Genomic DNA, 22262 nt, shown 5'->3' on the forward strand with positions numbered 1-22262 from the left:
GTTATGAACGTTTACAAAGCATTGCATCACATCACGGCTATGTATAAACTCATGAAGTAAAACGACGCATTTTTTCACCTCCCAGGTAATACTAGCTGGCTGATGAGCTTGGAGAACCCACTGAGTCCATTTTCATCGGATATTAACAACATGCCTCTCCAGGAATTATCCAATGCCCTTATGGCAGCAGAGAGGTTCAAAGAGCACAGAGAGACGGCTCTCTACAAATCCCTCTCCATGCCCGCCTCCTCACTGAGCGGAGCCACGTGCAAAACAACCCTGCTGCAGAGATCCAACACGGGTAAGTTGTCTCTTACCTTCTCCATGCAATGTCGCTGCACCCATGCTACTACAGGACAGAAGTATGAAGTGAAGGGATTTACTTACTGCAGGTAGGAATGCTAATTCCTGCAATATCCATTGGTATATTGTTGCAAAATGTATTCTATACCCACCATTAAACTAAGGTGAAAGGAGAGCAGCTTTGCTGCCCACCATTATTGTACATTCATGAGGGAAGTGTAGAGAATGGTAGCTGCACTATGACAGCTTTAATTTCTGTAGTGGAGGCTGCAGTGATGACTGATGCTTAAGAACGCTCATACAATAGACTCGGTTTGTAGAACATGTGTCGGCTCCCTTTATGGTGCTATTGTTGGTCATGTGACCCATACTTACAGCGTTTTCTGAACCAAAAAGACCTATTTCACTCCTTAGATTGTGAACAGGGTTCGTACTGCTATCCCAATGAGTTGGTAGACCACGCGTAATTAGTACTTAGTCTGGTAGATTTATTATCATCAACTGGGCACAGGGTCAATCAGTGAAAGTCATAACAATGGCAACTTAATACAATTGCTTAAACCACTTCTATACCCATGGTAATGTAGCCACATATCTTGCCCAATGATGTCCTATGACCGTTACCTCATTGTCTTATGATTTGACCAACGCCCTTATAATACAAAAAACGTTCTTGAAGCCACTTTGTTTCCTAGTTGAAGGCCTAAGAGGCCTTTGTACAAGACCTGTTTTATATTAAGTAAAACAGCCATCAAATGGTCTATTGGTCACTAGTTTGTAGTGGTTTTATAAGCGGTGTTCTTATCGTTGTTGGGCTCTAGGTACTTTCCTGTACCTCGAGGTTGGATTTAGCCCACAAAGTGTCTTCCTGTGCCTGTCTAGTTAACTTGATCAGTAATTGATTGAGCCATCATGACCTACCACCGCATAGAGACAAAGCTTTTGTACCCCTTTCTCAGCGATGTTGTCCACCTAACAATCAAGTACAAGGGGCTCTTGACCTAAATACCTTTTTTATATTACTGCCTCTGTATAAGCTTCCTTAGGGCTAGTGGGTGTGAAGATGGTATTCGGTAGGAAAACAAAACATTGAGATTAAGAAAATACCAAAAGTTTGTTTTTTAAGATTAAAAAAAATGGTGGGGTGCTGCTTCTACGTTTATAGTACTTTTCTTTCATCCTTTTGCAAACCGCTCTTCCTCTCCCATTGCAGTGGCCTCTGTTGCTCCCATCCTCCCTTCCAGTGGTCAAGGAAAGCTGCTTAGGAGCATATCCTGGGCAGGTACATCTATATAGATCAAAGGATCCTCGTAAAACTGTGTCTGTCCCATTTAACAAGCCTGTGGCACCTTTGCAGCCCTATCTTGGACATTCATGTTAGCTGTGTGCTTTATTGCTAATAAAGAAAAAACCCATGAAGGAAGCTTATTAACTGTGGCATGAACTTCTTCTTAGTGTGCATGTGAATGGTTTTGTCGGAGATTAGCTCAGCTTTTGTAGAACCCAACTGAAAGTGCATGCTGACTTGTCTAACTGTGCTGGGATCATCGCTGTGCTTCATGGAAGCTTCAGTTCTGTAAATTGCAATGACTTAATAATGATGTTAACCAGCAATAACCAAAGTGCTGATTTTATCACTTTGATAATAACCCCTCCTTATGTCTTGACTGTCACAAGCCATCCTGGTATCATGTTTCCCTTATCAGGCTGAAGGTGTCATGCACACTTGATTCCAGTCATGTAAAGTTCTGACTGTATATAGAGGGAAAACAATCGGAGCATTGGAGGGCATTCTTACCATTTTATTTTGGGTCTGTGAGAACATTATTGGCCAGGTTGTTTCCTGTGTGGGACACTGGCCAGGTTGTTTCTTGTGTGGGACACTGAGGCCAAACGTTTGTGGATACCTGACCATCGCACCTACCTATATGGGCCAAAGTATGTGGGCAGCCCTCTCCAAATTGAGTTCAGGTGTTTAAAATGAAGGCTACCGTATGGGGTGTCTCCAACCCTGTGGTAACAGTTTGATGAAGGCCCCACTGTGCACAAAGCCAGCTTCATAAAGACCTGGTTTGATGAATTTGGTGTGGAGGGACTTGAGTGGCCTCCACAGAGCCCTGAATTCAGCCCTACAGGTTGTAGATAAAACGTTGATTGCAAGTCAGGTTTTCTCATCTAATATCCGTTCTTGACATCAACGTTGTTGTTTTGGCTGGATGGGCACAAATCCCCACAGACACACTCTTAAGAGCTTGTGGAAAGCCTTCTGAGAAGAGTGGAGGCTGTTCTAGCCACAAAGGAAGAATGAGCGGGGGGGTGGAGAACCCCAAATTCTGGTCACCCCTCATGTCGCGTAGCTTCACCATTCATTCATTGGTGCATTATGCAAGATTTTTCTTAGTTGTGATTATTTTAATGGGGAAGTATCAGGTTTGTTCTGTAACCCTAACCATTGTTCATGACTGTACATGTAGTAACAGGGCTGTATAGTGATTACAACTGAATGCCAGGAAAATGGCTAAATACACAATTTAACTAGACATATGTTGACTGCTTTACCTGCCAAAAGATTTGTAATCCCAGAGTCACAGCAGGGAAATAAAGGAGATCTCTTTATAGCAAGGGGATAGCTTTTGGCTTACTTTACATGCATCCGTCACACCTACCTATATGGCCAAATTATGTGGGCACCCACCTCCAAATTGAGTTCAGGTGTTTCAAATGAAGGGTACCAGTTTGTGCTTTTTCCAACCCTGTGGTAACGGGTTTGGTGAAGGCCCACCTGTACACAAAGCCAACTCCATAAAGACCTAATTTGGTGTGGGGGAACGTTAGTAGCCTCCACAGAGTCCTTAATTCAGCCCTGCAGATTGTAGATAAATTGTAATGTCAATTGCAAGTCAGGTCTTCTCATCTAATATTAGTTCTTGACATCAACTATGTTGTTTTGGCTGCATGGGCACAAATTCCCACAGACACTTCCAAGATTGTGCCGGTCCACCTATAGATATGTATAGGTAAACCTGGCCATACACAGCTCACATTTCAACCAGCTCCTGTAAAGCAGCCAAAACTGGAGCCCGTTTTGGCCCTGATGACCCCATCCAACTCATCAAACTTCAATTTGCAAAATCGAAGGAACCAGGAGGAACATTGTTGGCTTAACAGTGACTGCAGACACTGTTCAGGTATTGAGTACAATAGCTACAGAAAATGTACTTGGCCTGAATAAAGAAAACTAGTCATAAAACCGCAACTAAAGACTATTGAGCTGTAACATTGCATGTTTTTTCTTGGGTTTAGATGTGCTTGTGTATATATATTTGGAGAGTATACATTACAGTAACCCAAACCAGCCGGGTTTCACTTTATCGGAGGCAGGATACTGAAAGATAAATTAATTGCTTTTGGGTTGCTTCCCTTAACATTTCACATTTTACATTATTACAAAACAGTTTAGAGAAGTGAATTAAAGACCATGATTTACAATTGACACATGTGAGCGTCTATGTATCCTCCAGTTTACAAACACGGCATGGAGTCTGCATGGATTTAGAGTAAGAAAGCAGAAAGTAACAAATGTGGATTTCCTCTGGAGAGTCCAATAATGGGGCCAGAGTATTAAAGATGGAGGAAATGAAAACCTCAATATTGCTTTTAGCATCCAATCGAATGCTACCTATTTCTTTTAGATTAAAAAACCAGTAGAGGAATCTGGTTGGTTGCTGTTTGCAGCATTCCCACAGTTACTTGCCTCCAGGTTTTACAGAACATCCCAGAGCTCTTCTGGCTAGGAGATGCTCGGTGTTCTATTACTGATGGACCTCTGATGGACCTTCTGTTTCCAGAGTCGTCTGTGCTCCCGGAGGAAGGCTCGCCAACGGAAGTGGAGGTAGACATGGCCTCTCCTGCTGGGTCCCAGGAGCTGGATGACTTTGAGGCTGTGGCCAATGATGACACACCAAGCGAAGACAAAACAGACAAGAAGACTGAAGGAATCAGCAGGGTGAGTGTTACCGAAATCAAGCGCCGAAACAAAATATGATATTGAACGCACTCCTGGGATTTCATGTAGTAGATTCCTTTTTATTTTATATGTCCTGTTTCAGTTAAATCATTCCAGCGAGGTTTATTCGAGGCGTTTTTATTTTCAAGGGTGATAACCCCTACTTGACTACAACAGTGTCACCTTTTCCTGCACGCTCCTGAGTTGGACTTCAAGCAGCCATGCCAGAGTACAATGCAATTGCACAATCTGGCGTAGTCACTGCTTTAAAACAAAATCCAACTCCTGCTGGAGCCTGCACACTTCTACAATAAGTGCACACCGAGTCTACAGGATTTGCACAGTGCAGGGAGAGAAAATGGGACAAATCTAGTCATTCACTTCAGCTCATTGAACACTTCAGTATCTCTTGTTAATTAACGCCCTTCAAAAATGTAAACAGGAGCAAGACTGGGCTGAGAGGACAGGCAGGAATTACTGGTCCTTGGACCAGTATTAAATACATCTGTTGGGCTCATGGTCCTGAGTGAAGATACTTTGCCATTTAGACATCCATCAGAGTGTGAGCTGCAGTCAGTGACATTGTGCTGGGCATTGCATGTATCTCCTCTGCTCCCGGTACAGACTTGAGATTACAGCACCTGGCCAAGGAAAGTCTTCCAGCACCAACTTCATTTGTAGCTCTGAGATGTCATTTGATCAGATGCCAAGAGCTACAAAGGAAGTTGATACTGGAAGATGTGGAAGAGTTGTCACTAAAAATGTCCTTTTATGAACACCCATTTTTCGTGCCTACCAATGACTACGGCACCATGGCACGCTTTGCATGGTTTGCCCGGTTTTCCAGGCCTCCCCTGCACCGGATAGCTATTTTTGTTTTTTACAACCGTTCTGAAATGACATCCTGATGGGGGAACAGATATATTAAAGGAGAACTATGGGGTCAGTGTTTTTCTCCATAGTTCTCCTTAGGGTAACGGGAGGACACAAACTAGCGTCCTCCCATTACCCTAAGCTTAGTATACCGCGAGCTACAGCTCGCGGTATACTGGGACGCCGGAGCGCATCCCGACGTAGATGACGGGATCCACGCAGCTGCGTGAGTGACAGCTGGCTCTGCCTATCTAGAGGCAGAGCCAGCTGTATCCTCCCCTGGCCGTTCCGCCAGTCAGCGCTGGCAGATCGGAGAGGGGAATCCAGCCCCTCCCCCTGTCACGGTAGAGAGCCGTGACAGGATCGAGAGGTGAGCGAACCTGGTATGTGTTCGCGAACCTGGTATGTGTTCGCTCACCTCCCGATCTACTGAGCCGACCTGCGACAGTCTCATTGTCACAGGTCGGCTAGAACTATGAGGTGAGTGGAAATCACTCATCTCATAGTTCTCCTTTTAAGAAATGTGGTTGGAAAGCTAAGCAGCTATGTCAATCACATCGCAAGTTAAGATCTAAAGATATCACTTAACACAGATTTGTATTAAAACAGACAAGCAAATAAAACCAAAAAGTGTGTAATATTATCTCAACATGCTTTTAGAATTCTGATGATGGTACCCTTTTACAAGGTCTTTCCTTTCCTCCTTTTTATTTGAATAGTCCTCCTCCACCTCCAGTCAGGAATTGTCCACCCAACAATCGGAAGAGTCAGAACTTGGCGGAATCCCCATCGAAGGGTCAACTAGGGAGATTCCTTTCCAGCCCTCGCAGACACTGAGCAAGTCCAGCTCCTCCCCAGAACTGCAGACCTTGCAGGAGCTGCCTAAGGAACCCGAGGCCAAAGAGAATGTCAGTACACCAACACCAGAAGCTAAGCCTGTGCCGCAGACCCCCATCTCAGAGCCACCTATCATCCAGACTGCCAGAGCAGAGGAAGAAAGCGCTAAACCAGAAGCTGGAAGCAGGCTTGAACCAGGGGTGTCACCACAAACTCCCCAATCTCCAAGCGGATACCGTCCCAGGGGCCACACCATTTCTGACTCTGAACCCTCCAGGCGGGGAAGGAGGATCAACATTGATGCTTTCAAGAACAGCACAAAGGCCAGCAAAGCGGACAAAGTTCCTGGAATAGACCCAAGGTACACCCCAGGTCTACCTGTTTTTTTCATTATTTTAATTTTCAAATTAATAATTGTTGGAAAAAACGACTATGCTCGCAAACAACCAATCTGATTTAATTTCTTTTGTTTTCTGTGCTGTGAAAACATGAAAGGAGAATCCAGTATTTTTGTAGATGGGAAGAACCTTTCTGTGCAGATATTTTTATGCATGTGATGACCCATTACACCATTTACTTGGCAAATGACTCGCATGCATTAAACTGCAGTTACTAACTTTTAATCGGTTATTGATTGGATGGGTAATATTTACTGGTCACCCTCAAAGGTCTATCAATTCATTAGGAACTTGTGACCACTTGGATACATGAGGCTTGCTACACTCCCATCAGTTTCTAGTTCTTCTGAAGGGCTTTTAAGACCTGTATATCGTAATAGTTATTGCCCGGTTTTGTTTTGTTTTTGTTTCAGACCTTTGGAAATTGACATTTGTCATGGGTAGGAGCTGTTTGTTAAACAATGGGCCAAGATTTTGATTGTAAGCCATGGTCTGATTTCTTGATATAGTCGGACAGGTTGGCTCATTATATTAGGGAGTGGGGCTAGTTACTTGTATATAAACAAAAACTGGTCTGTTTTTACCTGTCTGGGACTAGGGTTTTCAAAGTCAGTTACTCTTATTGGGTAATGGGACTAGTTACCTTTGTTGGGGGACCAGATGTGCTGTCTCCTGTCTAGGAATAGGGCTGGTGAGGCTTGTTAGTCCTATTGGGTAATGGGGCTGGTTATTAGTTACTTGTATTGGGAAATGGGCATGGTGTCTTCTGTCTGGGAACAGGGCTGGTAAAGTTGGTTGTTGTTAATGGGGCTGGTTACTGCTATTAGAGTATAGGGATGGTTACTTATATGGGAGGAATGGGCCTAGTATTTTAGTCTGGTAATAGGACTGGTGAGGTTGCTTGTTCCTGTTGGCAGTGGGGCTGGTTATGTATATATCAGAGGAATGGGCCTAGTCGATCCTATCTGGGAGGAAAAAGGTTGGTTGTTCCTGTTGGTAATGGGGCTGGTTACTGCTATCAGAGAATAGGGCTGGTTACTTATATCGGGGGATGGGTTTAGTTCCTTTGTCTAGGAATAGGGCTGGTGAGGTTGATTACTCCTCTTGGATAATGGGATTTGAGTCCTTTTTTTTAATTTCTTCTCTCTTTTCCAGCTTTGTGTTTTTACAGTTGTACCATTCTCCCTTCTTTGGGGATGAATCCAACAAGCCCATCCTGGTCCCAAACACTCAGGTAAGTCGTAGCTTAGAGACTAATAGAACTGTTCAAGGCTATTTTGTGGTAGAATAGGTGAAACCTTTAGAATAATTGGTCTCTTTCCTTCATTGGTCTCTTTCCTTCATAAGTCAAATGTGTGATATACGTGATCTTGTCCACATACTCCATATCAGAATTCATAGTTCTGTGCACACAGAGAGTGGGGTGCCCCCTAGCCTGGTGGATCTCTCCGGATTTGTACTGTAGATTGACATCATTATTTCAATGTAATGAAAGAGTATAGAGCTACCAGTTTCTGCCATATGCAGCCACATAATTAAGATTACAGTGAAGTGGACCTTATGTAAACATTGAACAGTCAGCCTATTAGATCACAAGGAATTGATAATATTACTGTGGCAGGAAGTGGTATGCAACACAGTAATGTAACATGTTCCTAGGGCACTGATCACTTCCTTTCAAATATATGTCAAGGCCACCAAAAGGCTGTTGATCCTGCATGCTGGAGATGCATTCTACATCTCCAGGTTGTCAGAATGGTAAGGTGTTCACCTTACCAAACAGATTAAAAATAGTCGGGTCCTGGGCCTCTCTATACAGGCTGGTCCAAGACACTTCCATAAAAACCTGTTAAAAATACAGACACTATTGAATTAAATGTGGATCGATCCTCATTCACCTCTATCATTCATTCCACCGTGAGGGGTAAGTGGCTAGTGTGCTGCATCCACAAATAATAGAAGCAGAGAGTGAAATAAAAGATAAATTTAGGGAACATAAAAAACTAATAATTAAACATCTAAATGGGATATCATGTCACTCGAATCTTACTTGCAAGCCAAAATCATCCCAAGAGGCCTAAGAGAAAGTCATACCGGCGGAGCATTTACAAAATGAACGTTTTCTTACTAAATGGAAAACACAATGCATCGAACACGGTCTGACACTTATTAGGCTAATTGTGGATGAAGAAAGGCTACAAATGAAAGACCTTGAAGTTCAAATCAAAGAGAGCTCAGAGGGACTAGAACCATTAAAAGATCTAGAGTGTTTTAAAAAACATAATGACTTACTACGCAAGGAAGTGGAGAAGACTCAAAGAAATCTAAGACAAATAAAACAGTCTAAATTCCAGAGAGACATAGGTGACTGGGAGAGAGGGGACCCATTCAAACCCTCACAAAATAGGGGCAGGAACGCATCTAGATCGAGACGCTCCACAAGTGGAGATAGATGTTTCAGGGACATCTCCACCAGTGGAAGTGAAAGTGAACCCCCAAAATCAGTGAGTTTTTTTATTGGAAGGGGAGGTCCCCCCATACAAACAAAAAGACCTAAGAAAAACAGAAGACCTAAGAAGAGAAAACATAACCAGTCAAAATATGCCGTCTCAGACCAGGACCAATGTAAAAACGAGGAGTCGTCGGACCTAACTCCATGCCACCCACTGGGGGACGAACAGACCAAGAATGTGATTAACCTAACTGACTTCCCACTAAACGAACATCATATAAACCTCCTTAGAAGAGGATTGTCTTTTGCCCCAGTCGATGGCATGGATGAATTTACCATCTACAAGGATCTTAATTTATTTCTAAGAAAAGTTTATTTAAAATACATATATCAACTCAGAAAGACACCTCCATCACATAAGGATACACCACAAACGAAAGAACATAACATGCCAGAATTAGATGCACAAGCACTAAAAGATCTAGAGGCCCTATTGGAAGAGAACACTATATCCCAGGAACCCTGGGATACTCCAACAAAAAGGATTACTTCCCTGAAAAAAGGATCAAAAACAATGCCCAATTTTCTGAGCAATAGGTACCTGGCTTTGTTCAGGGAACTAATACATAATGAACTCAGACAAATAGACTGGACAGTGAAGGGTGCAGACAATCTTAAAAAATCGGAGAGGGTAGCCCTAAGGGAGCTCAGAGAAGCATCTGGGATAATAATCAAAAGCAGTGATAAGGGAGGTAATGTAGTGCTCCTCCCGGAGGAAGCATACATAAAGGAGGTTAAAAGACTATTAAATGACGAAAATACGTAAACCAAAGTGAGAGAATCCCCTTTCAAAACCCTAATTAATGAATTTAACAACAAAATAGAACTCGCCAGAGAAGCAGATTTACTCACACAACGAGTTTCGTTTTCTGAAGATAGGAAATTATAATATCCCCACATACTACATTATACCCAAAATCCATAAAAACTATGATAACCCCCCGGGTAGACCGATAGTATCGGCTGTAGGAGGACCACTCGAGAATATGGGTAAATACCTGGATTCTCTTTTAAAAGAAATGGTAACACAATTACCTTCCTACACCCGAGATACCAAGGATCTAATACAGGAGGGCTCCCTGCTGGTTGGAATCGATGTGGAATCACTTTACACGTCGATTCCTCACGAATGGGGACTAAAAGCCATAGAACACTTCCTAGATGTGCATTTTCCCCTAATGGCAACACAAAATGAGTTTATTGTAGAGCTATTGGAGTTTGCTTTGGACAACAAGTACTTCCAATTCTCGGGAATGTTCTATAAACAGATTAGGGGCACTTCTATGGGAGCCCCATGGGCTCCGTCCTATGCATGCCTCCATCTGGGCCTGTGGGAGCAGGAACTAGTGTATAATCATCCTCTATACCTGGGCCACGCGAAGACGTGGCTCAGGTATATTGATGATATACTAATGGTCTGGAGTGGCGGTGAGGACCTCCTGATATCTTTTGTCAGTGACTTAAATATGAACAACAGGAATTTAAAATTCACCTATATTGGAAATGGAAATCTTACCATAGAAATTCAGAATCAAAAATTAATCACAAAAACATATAGAAAAGAAACTTCAGCAAACACTCTTCTTCATGCAACCCGCCATCACCCTCCCCCCCCTAAAACAGGGCATTCCCACAGGCCAATTTTTAAGAATAAAACGCAATTGCAGTGAACCTGCAGAGTACCTAAGGGAATCTAGAGATCTATATAAACGGTTTAGGGAAAGGGGATACTCTCACAAATTGATTAAAAGAAGCAAAATAAAAGCAAATCAGAGATCAAGGGAAGACCTTCTGAAAAATAAGGAATTAAAAACGGTCAACGAAAGTAATAACTATACACGTATAATAACCAAATATGGATCAAATTGGGAAAAATGAAGACAACTTCTTACAAAACACTGGCACATATTCGATTTGTGCCCACCTTTTATCCAACATAGTGGGCCCAAGACCCCTACTTACAGCCCGTCGCTCAAAAAATCTGAAAGATAGTCTAGTCAATTCCGAATATACACCTAGCTCGTCAAAACAATCACTCTTAAGTTGCAAAAAAAGATTAAAAGGCATGTACCCATGTGGGGGCTGCCAGATCTGCCCATACATAGATAAAGCAAAAATCTTTAAAAACTCGGAAGGTACAAAATCCTTTAATATAATGAGTTTTAACAACTGCAATTCAAGCAAGGTTATATATGTAATGGAATGCCCATGTCAGAAGCTCTATGTGGGGAAAACTAAAAGACAACTGAAAGTAAGAATAGGCGAACACCTAAATGACATCAAGAAGAGAGACATAGACAGTCCCCTAGCCTTAAATTTTTTAGAACATCATAAAGGGGTCCCCGACGGACTAAAAGTTAATATCATCTACCCATTAAATATTTCACCCCGTAGAGGAGATTTCGATAAGATTCTCCAGCAGCGGGAGAAGATGTGGATCTATCGATTAAACACCATGTTACCCATTGGGTTAAACAACGAATGTAATCTCAACGTCTTTCTATAAGGTGATATATTTAACCAAACATATCGATAGACCCACATACTTCAGAAAACGAATCTGCATACAGGTGGTTAAATTATCTTAACGGGTATGTAGATACCGCCATATGTTAATGTGTAATGAAAGGGGAGAAGTCTTGTAGTGTGCAGGGCCGTGTGGGAAAAACACTCTCCATATATGTTAATTTTAATTCTATGTTGTCTAGTGAAACCAATAAGTGGTTTTTCACCTGGAGGAAGGGGAACCGCCTCCTATAATCTGAACTAATGATTAAGAAGAAAGAAAAGAGGCGTGACCTAATTGGTTAAAAAGCGATTCCTTCAACCTCAGAGTATGTCCTGACGAAGCCCCGGTTTGTAGGAGGGGCGAAACATGTCGACAGACAGACAACAACCAGACACATAACCATTATGCCGCAAGTGGACGCACGATCCTGATACCAGGGAACTCTGTCATATTCTCAATTGGGGTTTGGGGTTCTCAGCAACGGACAGACTACGCTGAGGATACCCAGGATATGATCCAAACGCCATTTGCCACTAGCAACCAATCTTTGGAGGAAACAACAAGATATCGATACATAAAAACGGATCACTGGACTTCAAAGGAAGGAAATAGTCTTCAAACCGCCCGGACTATAAGAAAACTTCAGTAAACGTGAGTGACGAAAAATCCTCTATCCATGTCCGTTAAGGACAGTGTTTGAATACCATACTGAAGTGAAGCCCTATACCCTCTACACTCAAAATTCAATATTAATTGAGAGAGAGAAGGTTAAAGTCAGGCGTGACATAGAAGATGGTCCAGTAGTAGTCTGTCCATGGGAAAACATCCCCACCCTCCCCCCTCGGTTTGAACAGACAATCTGATTATATCCCGGTGTCTCCACCACGATATCCCAAGGTGAAGGAGTAAAGGGTTAAGTGTACACACGGCTAAATATAAGCCAACACTAACCCAAGGAAAAGTTTAACCCCACAGGGAAACACCCATCAAAGGAATCCCTAAAGAAAAAGCAAATTGATAGAGGGAAAGGAACTGAAAACATCTGAGGACATATTTCATTATACCAGAAAATAGCCTATTAGGATCTACCTTATCCACAAGTATCGGTGTTTAAAGCACAGTATATACTCTGATTCCAAATGTACGAAGCCTAGGCTACCATTTCATATTTAATTTGACTCCCCTTTTTAATTCACAAATATGAAATTACCAGAATGTTTTTCCTTTTGATTGCCCATACCCTGGAATATAGCTTCACCTAGATAGCCCGTGTTCATCGATATACGCATGGGCCATTTCACGGAGAGATAGGTGGCAACGTGGGCAGCACACTAGCCACTTACCCCTCACGGTGGAATGAATGATAGAGGTGAATGAGGATCGATCCACATTTAATTCAATAGTGTCTGTATTTTTAACAGGTTTTTATGGTAGTATTGTCAGTCAAATGTGTCATCTTGCATGCCTTTTTCAATAAAATTAATTTTTCATGTAACCAACTGACTTGTCCGGATCCTGAAATTGACCACTACTAACCCGCCATCTTGTGACGAGTTAACCTCCCTTTTTTCTTCTGCACAAATACGGTCAGGGATCGGACTACACAAGCAGTTGTGCAAACATAAGGAGGGGAATTAGAATTCATCGGATCTCCAGGTAGGAACAATACCCAATTTGAATTGGTCCAATAAAGAAGCGGCAGCGTATTGATGGGATCATCCATGTGCCCTTCTCTCGTGTAAAGAATATTTAGAGTTCGAGTATTGGGCAGCTCCCGGGAAGGACTGGTGCTGCGTGTGATTTAGTACGCAGCCCCTATCCTTCTCTATGGGACTACGCGGCCATACACCGCCCTACGCTCACCCCAAGTGCAAGTCCGTACGGGTGCGGGTTTCCCGAGTCGGATGCAGACAGGATCCATCCCTGTCAGCGTATGAGTACGGACACCCACACGGACGTGTAGGGCGGCGTACTCCCATAGAGGACGGGCTGCGTACTAATCACACGCAGCACCTGTCCTTCCCGGGAGCTGTTCGGTATGGCCGTGCCGGCTTTTTCTCGTGTTAATGAGGCCTTAAAAAAATGTTTAAATGTTTTAAGATGAGCCCAAATAATTAAAATTGGTTAAAAACTAATATACAGGACATGTTAAAATCGGGAGACTATTTTAAGTCGGGCACTCTTTTACATATAGGAGACTTATCAAAGGTAGCCAGCATAAGGCTCCTTCTATAGCATAGATTGTGTAAATGTCTATTGAGTGTGTAGTTTAGGTTAGTCTCATGAGGCCTTAAGCTCATCACACATTACATTCTGACTGCACAATCTCCTTTAGATCTACCAACAAGTATGTAGTGCAAAGGCCCTCCTGATTGGATAGTTAAGTTAGGTTCTCGTGTTGCATAGTTTGGTAAATCTAAAGAGATTAGATATGCAAAGAAAAAGAGCTTTCCAATCTGAGAAGGAGCAGCACCCCTGGGGCCAGTCCATCTTAGAGGGTAGTTGCTTGCTGTGAGCGCTGAAGGACTAATTTTAAAGAGATGGTCTGATTGTAGAGTGTATATTGAGCTTTTGACTGATGACGCCATGCATGGCAGTAGATTCCGAATTGACGGAGACTACTGTCCCTCCCGCTCCCAATGTGAGTGCAGTCAGCTTGTTGCAGAGTTTGCTATCAAGACTATGTCAAATAGATATGCTAGATCTTTGTAATGCATTTATCTGTATTTAATGAATGTGTAATCCAGCATGTTGCAAAAGCCCATAGAAACCAGATGAACATTTGAGTTCTGTTTTGGATCATATTTTTATATTGGTCATTTTGTTTTGTAGACATTTGAAAGGACAATGAAGCTGCTTGATCAGATCCCATCCTATGACACCCACAAAATCGGAGTCCTGTATGTCGGGGAAGGACAGGCGAGTACAGCTGAGTTTAACTTCTTCAAAGCTATCATTTCTATTTTTTACCTTTTGAAAAATGTAATGCCGTATTAAAGCAAACCAGCCACTGTGGAAAAAAGTGGCATGCTGTATCCACTAGTTGGCCTTGGTGAGGGGTGGTCTTATGCTGGTTCTGGGCTGCAGATATAAATGGCAGTCCGCTATGACGCCATCTTGGAGCCAACATACTGCTCATTGCTGATGAAGTTGGTTCTTTTTGCATGCAAAGGGAATAGACAGGCAGTGCTTGAAACTGAGTACACAACACACAAGGACCTGCATATGCCACAAACAAAGTATTTATGTGACATGTTCTTACATTTTTTAATCATGTATGATGTCCTGTATTCATGCAGCATTCATGCTTTCTATACATATCATTGTCGGACCATTTTATATGCTAAATATTTACTCCAGTGTACCTTGTGTCTAATAGGTGGGCATAGAGAGGGCGATTCTGTCCAATGAGCACGGCTCCTACAGATACACACAGTTCCTGACTGGTTTGGGAAAACTGATCGAGTTAAAGGACACTCAGCCTGATAAGATCTTCCTAGGTGGTCTGGACGGGTGTGGAGACGACGGTCAGTTCACCTACTGCTGGCATGATGACATCATGCAAGGTATGACATCATTCTCTCTAGACTGTTTATGGGGGCACATCCTCTTATCATTCAGTCTAAAGTTCTCGGGTCTTGCAGCAGTAAGTTTATCAGACAGTTCTCGGGTATATTCTACACATCTAGAGGGAATAAGTAGTATCTCTGTGCCATGAAATCACATGCTGTCATTGTCAACCTTTTTTGGAAATGGAATGGTGGTTGTGGAAAACACCTGAACCATTTGGTAATAATGTTCCGGGTCCGTTGTTTTCAGTTCCTTTTTTATTCCAGTCTGCGACATGAAATAGATGGAGCACAGCCTATCTAGTCTGGACTTCTGTTCACCCATACGTAGGTGTAGTGCCCAAGCCCATTCTATGTCTTTATTGGTGGTCTCTAAGCATCACTTGTTGAACCATATGAATAGTCAAGTCCTGGAGCACATACAGTATGGGATCTTGCTGAATTATGGCTGCACTGCATTGCGCAGAACTAAGGCCAAGGCACAAATAGGAATAATATGTTAATAATTAAAGTGAACCTGTGCTCTGCCCATACTAGGCAAGGTAACCAGCTTACTTTACAGGAGACACTAAAAGCAGACACTTATTGCCTTCTCCATGCTCCACTGATACTGAAAGCCAGGGAAATGCCCATTTCTTGCCGACCTTCCCCCTTCCTCCCAACAACATAGAACGTGGTGCCTGAGCGGCCAATCACCAGGCCCAAGTGCTGTCATGTGGTAGTGGGGGAACTGAGCATAGCCCTGTGTGTTTCTTGCACGCACACCTAATTCCTTAGAAGCTGAAATCCTTTTGTTTGCATAATACTGACTTCCATCAAATTTGTTCAGTCATTTTCCAGATCACCACCCTGATGCCCAATAAAGAGATTGATCCTTACCGCTGCAACAAGAAGAGACATGTTGGAAACAACTTTGTAAACATAGTGTACAATGATTCTGGAGAGTTCTATAAGCTAGGCACTCTAAAGGTAAGTGAAGAAAAAAAAAATTCTGCCAGGAACATGTTTTAGATCGGACTTACAGCCTACAGAGACCACACGCAGCCTTCCTGATCATTCGGCCTCATTGTATACATAAGATTTTTCAGGACCTCTTATCACTTCTATGTACTGAATAAACCAGTACTCTGTTGGCTCACAGCACATGACTGGCATTTTGATCACATGGTCTGCGTAAATTCCGATTCTGGTGGAGATGATGTGACCAGCTGCTTTATATACTGGGGCAGGAAGAGCAACATAGCGGGAAGGCTGTATATTATGTGTACTTTAATTTCTCATCTACACTTTCAGGCTAGAGTCAAACCTACTGCATACTCAAACATTTGCAGTACTCCCAGTCTGCGCATCTAATATTTCACTGATATGTCAGGGGAACTAACAGCAGGTTGCTCATCCTCCTGTCTCCAGTTTTTCAGCCTCTTTTTATTATTTTTATAGTGTAATTTATCTTTTTTTGTCTTTTTTTTTTTTTTTTTTTTTTTAAATCAGGGTCAGTTTAACTTTGTGGATGTGAACATTCAGCCCCTAGACTGTGAAAGTAACCTGGTGACCCTGCAATGCCGAAAAGGTGAGACGTTGTCATCTCTCTTCCATGATGATGTGATTACTATTCATTATTCTTGGCCCTGGAGAAAGTGCAGTGTGAAATTTCTAGCTCCTTCAAGAGCTGCCATAGCTGTGGCTGTCTGACACTTCCAGGTGTGTCAGTTTGACTGTCCCCCACTCAGCGCTGTGATTTCACCCACAGGCTGCTGTGTCAATATAGAAATAATGATATTTAAATGTATTATACTGATGTAATGACTGGTGGGTGGAACCACAGCACTAGGGGGGGTCAGAAAGAGCCTGGTAGCAGTGGCTCCTGCAACCCTTAAAGAGTGAGTGTTTCATTGGCCCTTCTGCCAGACAGGAAAGCATTCAGCATATCATTCTCGCTGAATTTCTTCATGATCACAAACAAACTTGTGATGCAAGTGGAAATTTCATGTTTTTGTACTCTGTTCTGCTAACCGGCTTGATGTCAGGGTGTCACTTCCTAGTCTACAATTTAGCATTATCTCCTGTTGCATAGAAGGGGTTAAAACATAAACTGACTTGTGTTTAGTAATTTATTAAACTGCAATTTTTAAGAATCTTTTCACATTTCTTTCTTTGTAGATATGGAAGGTCTGGTTGATATCTCTGTAGCCAAAATCGTGTCGGATAAAAACCTTCCCTTTTTGGCCCGCCAGATGGCTCTTCACTCAAACGTAAGGGTTCTTCTATGGTTGTATATTGGGGGAGAAGGCAGATCTCTGGGGATAGAGGCCCTGTGAGGTCGGACACCAAGCTAAAGCAGAAGGTCTTTATTGCTCCCCTTATGCCTTACCCCTCATTACAGGCAGCAAGAGATCACATTTAGCTCGGTGTTCTTGAAAGCTGATTGTTTTGCACACTAGAAGGGTTGAAGGCTTTTACATTTTACCTCCTCTGAAACATTATCGACTACTCAAAAAATCAAGCTGAAAGGAAGCACTGCCATTTTGGTGGCCCAAAATTAGTCTCGGAGATCTGAGGATCTGATCATAGACATTCCCTGGTCTGTCCATTTGAGCCAGTCCCAAGCACCACTACTCCACCCTTCTTGTCAGTCAGTGGCTATTGTACCATGGCTGGTGAACCTCCCATGTTGAAGACAATCAAGCTGTAAGAAGGTTGCAAGTGCTTTTCTGGCTCTGTTTGCCATCGTACTTGGCAAGCCTTTTCCCTATGTTCTTTTTAAGGACTTGCTCACAGCGTACATGTTCAGTGGTGTGCACAAAAACTGCTCAACAGACCTGTATGCCCATATATGAAGACCTATGCTGTTTTTCTGCCCAGTAGTGTCACCCATATACAATTACAAGTGGCCAATTCTGTTAGATGGAATTTCAGCCCAACTCACAAAATTTACTCAATTCCCAATGCATGCAGGAAAAAAAGCCAAATGACACTAAAATGTCATTTAATATTTTCATCTGTTACATTTCTTTTATTTTGGAATTTATTTTGGAATTAAGATTTTCGGTTCCATGTTCTTTAAAAAGCTAACACACAGTGGTGTTCTTTCTGTATGCCTCAGTCGATATTATTTTGCTGTCAGTTGTACAGGTGTGATTGATCTGTGTCTTATAAAGGCATTTGTATAGTTGCCTCTGACGTCTTTCCTCTTCACCCTCCTAGATGGCATCACAGGTGCACCACAGTAGATCCAACCCCACAGACATCTACCCTTCCAAGTGGATTGCCAGGCTGCGGCACATTAAGAAGATGAGACCCAAGGTAGGTCACTATAAGGTGTATGTATGAAACTGCCTCTCTGAAGGCAGCTTCCAATGCACTATATGTCACAAAATGTGTGGAAACCTGACCATCACACCTACCCATATGACCCAAAGGCATGATTGATTTGAGGTGTTTCCAGTGACGGGTTCTGTTAATGATGTTGCATACAAAGACATTTTAGACAATTGTGCACTTCCATCCTTATGGGGACAGCTTGGGAAAGGTCCTTTTCTGTTCTAGCATGACTTCACCCCTGTGCACGAAGCCAGCTCCATGAAAACATGGTTTGTGCAGTTTGGTGTAGAGGAACTCGTGGCCTCCACAGATCCCTGACTTCATCCATATTGAACACTTTTGGGATGATTTGAAACGCTAATAGCGAGCCAGGTCTTCTTATCCAACATGAACGCCTGACCTGAGCTCTTTTGGCTGAAGGAGCACAAATTCGCACAGACCCACTCCCAAATCTTGTGATGCGCCTTCCCAGAACAGAGTTTGCTATTGCCACAAAACTGGGCAAACCCTATGATAATGGCTATGGTTATGGAAAGGGTTGTCTAACAAGCTCATATAGGTGTGATGGTCACATTTGTGCGGTATACTCTAGGTCTTTAACCCTTTTGCTGCCAGCGATATAAGGCATATGGCACTGGTAGCGGGCCCCATTTAAATCTACTCCTGGCGGCTATAGTCTGTTTACCTTTGTAAAGCCAACTGTTGGCTTTACACTGGAAGCGATTCTGGTGCCTCAAAGGCTGGCAGATCATTTCCAGGGGGTGGTAAACAGAGGCCCCCTGCCCGACACCCCCGGCCTTGCTTCCTGAGCTCTGCTGCCCCTCTTGTTGGCCCAGGACTGTCAGCAGGGAGAGAAACCAGAAATATGCGTTCGCTGATCTCCCCAATGAATGAAGCCGGAAGAGACACTGATTTGTATCATTTTCTGAGCTCTCACTCCCGGCTTCAGAAGCTGGAGAAGAAGCTGATCAATCAGGATCTGTGCTTGGTCAGCTTCACTGATATGCAAAGGTGACATTAGGGGTCAAATAGACAAGTCTAAGCTTGGCATGTTGGGTATCTATTTACCTGGCACAACCTCTTCTTTTATATTTTACAATAAAATTAGGTATTGTATTTTTTTTCTGCACTAAAATTAACTGGTGTATTTTTTACTGAAATTTTGTGTTTTTGAGTTGCACTAATATCATGCAACATAAAAATTTGCAACTGCCACCATTTTATTCTACTGGGTCTCTGTTTCAATGTATATTTCTGTGGGATCCAAGTCATTTTCAGGCCTAAAATGTGTATTATACCGTGTGCAAAAAATGTTTCGACATCGAAAGGGTTAACCTCATCCCAGCACTCTGTACTGAGAGAAAGACGCACTGTGACGTGTATGTACATCGCATTCTTCAAAATGGCCCTGAAGTCTATAGGAGAACACATATCCAATCTGAGTCAATCAATAATAATATTCTTCCAGTGCCTGTTATTGGTAGCTCACACTAGATTGAGCATGTCACCCACAAGGCTGTATATAGTTCTGCCCCCTGCCCTGTACCGCATTCATAGAAGTGATCTTGGTTGCTTTAACATAACCAGGCAAATGAAGCAAGTTTGCCAATTCCACATTACCTTTTTACTTGCTGCTGCTGTCATTGGAGAGATGTAATGAGATTTACCAGTTCAAGCTTCTTTCTCTTACCACAATTGTCTGGACACAGAGATGTATCATGGAAGATATTTGTCATTACTTTAAGTAGTTCTGCCAAGGATACCTCATGATTGGTTGGCAGGAATAAGCAGAGAGTCTGCATCTCTAAAGGAATGCCCGATACCCTTCATTTCAGACACCAGATAACATTATAGCCTTCCTTCCCTTGGCATATTTCCATTGTCTTTATGGTGTGACACCATGTTGAATACAGGAGCTATAAATTCCTGACATAAAGTTTCACTCTTATTATAAAAAAAAGCAGCCCTTGAGCTCCGGTCAGTTACTTTGCCTAGGCTGAGGGGATGTGATCAGTATGCTGTAGACCAGAAGAAGCATTTCCTCAGGCTCCTCTTCTCCAGAGATCAGACTGCAACATTCTAACTTTGTAGTATCTAACTTTGTAGTAAGCCACACGGTGAGGCTACAGCATAGGCTGACCTGCGTCAGACATTTGGGAACACAGAACTGTGCAGACACCAGGATTTACATGATTGCGTCATCCTATGAATTGGCATCTCAGAAAGTAGATGCTGACCCTGGTAGATGACTGAGCAAAGATGGATCCATCCTTGTGGACAAGCAGATGAAGGCATTGTTGGTGGGAGTATTTTGATCCCTGTGAAAGGTAATAAATATTTCTAAGTGCTACTTACACATGACTTGGCATACACGCACTTAATGTGAAAACTATATCTGATTCTAGGTGTACTTTAAGGTCTTTTATTTATCGCATTATATGTAATAACTTGTATGTTCTTTACCCGCATCCTGCAGATCCATGACGAGCTGCTGGAAATGAGTGCCAATATGCCTTATTCAATCCACAACCTCTCCAACAAACCCCCTCCACAGAATCCTCCATCAGCAAGCGGCTCGTTCGAAACCGGTCAGCGGACACGGCTGATATCCGCTGTGGATGACTTCACGGAGTTTGCGTAGAGGAGGCGTGGAGGTGCTGGACTGTCTGAATGGTACACCCCCAAGGCCTTGACAGGAGCAGGCTGGAAGTACAGACTATAATACGCTGAACACTAAACCTAACGCGCCGCATGTAGCAAGAACACAGCTCAATGTTGTAGAAGAGACTCTGAATTAAATTATTTTCAGTACTGGAATGGAACTCTAATTTATTAAAGACTTCTTCATCAAAGGACAGGAAACCATTCGTTTGAAGACGTCTCTTTCTTTGGACACATACAGTATGTGACTACTTTTGCTTACAAATTGTTTTCTGCACAATTATAAAATAAAGTTTAAAAAAACAGTATCTTTGTATTGATGTGAGGCTGGCAGTGGTCCAAAGGTTGTAAATCTCAGTGATAGGTTAGCGCAGGGCTGGACAAATCCCAGGAGCCAAGGTCGCCAGTGCTCCTTAAAAATTACAGGTGGTGCCTAACTCGTTATCAATGGAGTGGCTCCTAAAACAAACCCTGCGGGCTCCTGGTTTGGACAGTCTGGTTCCTGGATTCCATATTAAAGGAGAACTATGCGGTGAGTGCTTTTCACTCACCTCATAGTTCTAGCCGACCTGTGACAATGAGACTGTCACAGGTCGGCTCAGTAGATCGGGAGGCGAGCAAATGCATACCGGCGTTCACTCACCTCTCGATCCTGTCACGGCTCTCTGCCGTGACAGGGGAGGGGCTGGATTCCCCCCCCCGCTCCGATCCGCCAGCGCTGACTGGCGGATTGGACGGGGGAGGGGGCGGGGTACAGCTGGCTCTGCCTCTAGATAGGCAGGGCCAGCTGTCACTCACGCACTGGGCGGATTCCGGCACAATTGTCGGGATCCACTTCAGCCGCGGCGTCTCAGTATACCGCGAGCAGCAGCTTGATCACTGCATAACAAGGAAGTGAGCAGTGAGTGACCAGTAGGGTACATTGATAAAGAAGATGGGGAGGGTTAGGTAGACTAGTAGGGTACATAGCAGATGGGGAAGGTTAGGTAGACCAGTAGGGTACATAGACAAAGAAGATGGGGAAGGTGAGGTCGACCAGTGGGGTACCATAGAGAAAGAAGATGGGGAAGGTTGTGTAGACTAGTAGGGTACACCGAAGATGGGGAAGGTTAGGTAGACCAGTAGGGTACATAGACAAAGAAGATGGGGAAGGTTAGGTCGACCAGTGGGGTACCATAGCGAAAGAAGATGGGGAAGGTTGTGTAGACTAGTAGGGTACACAGAAGATGGGGAAGGTTGTGTAGACTAGACTAGTAGGGTACACAGAAGATGG

The 22262-nt window shown here is 43.1% G+C and overlaps 1 protein-coding gene across 3 annotated transcripts in view; it reads left to right on the forward strand.

Moving 5' to 3' along the window:
- TSC2 (tuberous sclerosis 2) overlaps nucleotides 1-21302 on the forward strand; it is a 67328-nt gene extending 46026 nt beyond the window's left edge. For 2 of the 3 annotated variants that reach the window (XM_018561651.1, XM_018561658.1), the window contains exons 31-42: nucleotides 86-301; nucleotides 1517-1585; nucleotides 4152-4309; nucleotides 5902-6380; nucleotides 7573-7651; nucleotides 14271-14357; nucleotides 14818-15004; nucleotides 15837-15976; nucleotides 16499-16577; nucleotides 17168-17259; nucleotides 18212-18310; nucleotides 20805-21302. In XM_018561651.1, coding sequence (XP_018417153.1) covers nucleotides 86-301; nucleotides 1517-1585; nucleotides 4152-4309; nucleotides 5902-6380; nucleotides 7573-7651; nucleotides 14271-14357; nucleotides 14818-15004; nucleotides 15837-15976; nucleotides 16499-16577; nucleotides 17168-17259; nucleotides 18212-18310; nucleotides 20805-20969 — 1850 coding nt within the window. In that variant the 3' untranslated portion in view covers nucleotides 20970-21302. The remainder of the gene's footprint in view (nucleotides 1-85; nucleotides 302-1516; nucleotides 1586-4151; nucleotides 4310-5901; nucleotides 6381-7572; nucleotides 7652-14270; nucleotides 14358-14817; nucleotides 15005-15836; nucleotides 15977-16498; nucleotides 16578-17167; nucleotides 17260-18211; nucleotides 18311-20804) is intronic. The other variant, XM_018561665.1, reaches the window with a different exon arrangement.
- Nucleotides 21303-22262: the final 960 nt, after the last annotated feature.

Source organism: Nanorana parkeri, unplaced genomic scaffold, assembly GCF_000935625.1.
Source record: "Nanorana parkeri isolate BGI_ZX_2015 unplaced genomic scaffold, ASM93562v1 scaffold19, whole genome shotgun sequence".
Taxonomy (NCBI): domain Eukaryota; kingdom Metazoa; phylum Chordata; class Amphibia; order Anura; family Dicroglossidae; genus Nanorana; species Nanorana parkeri.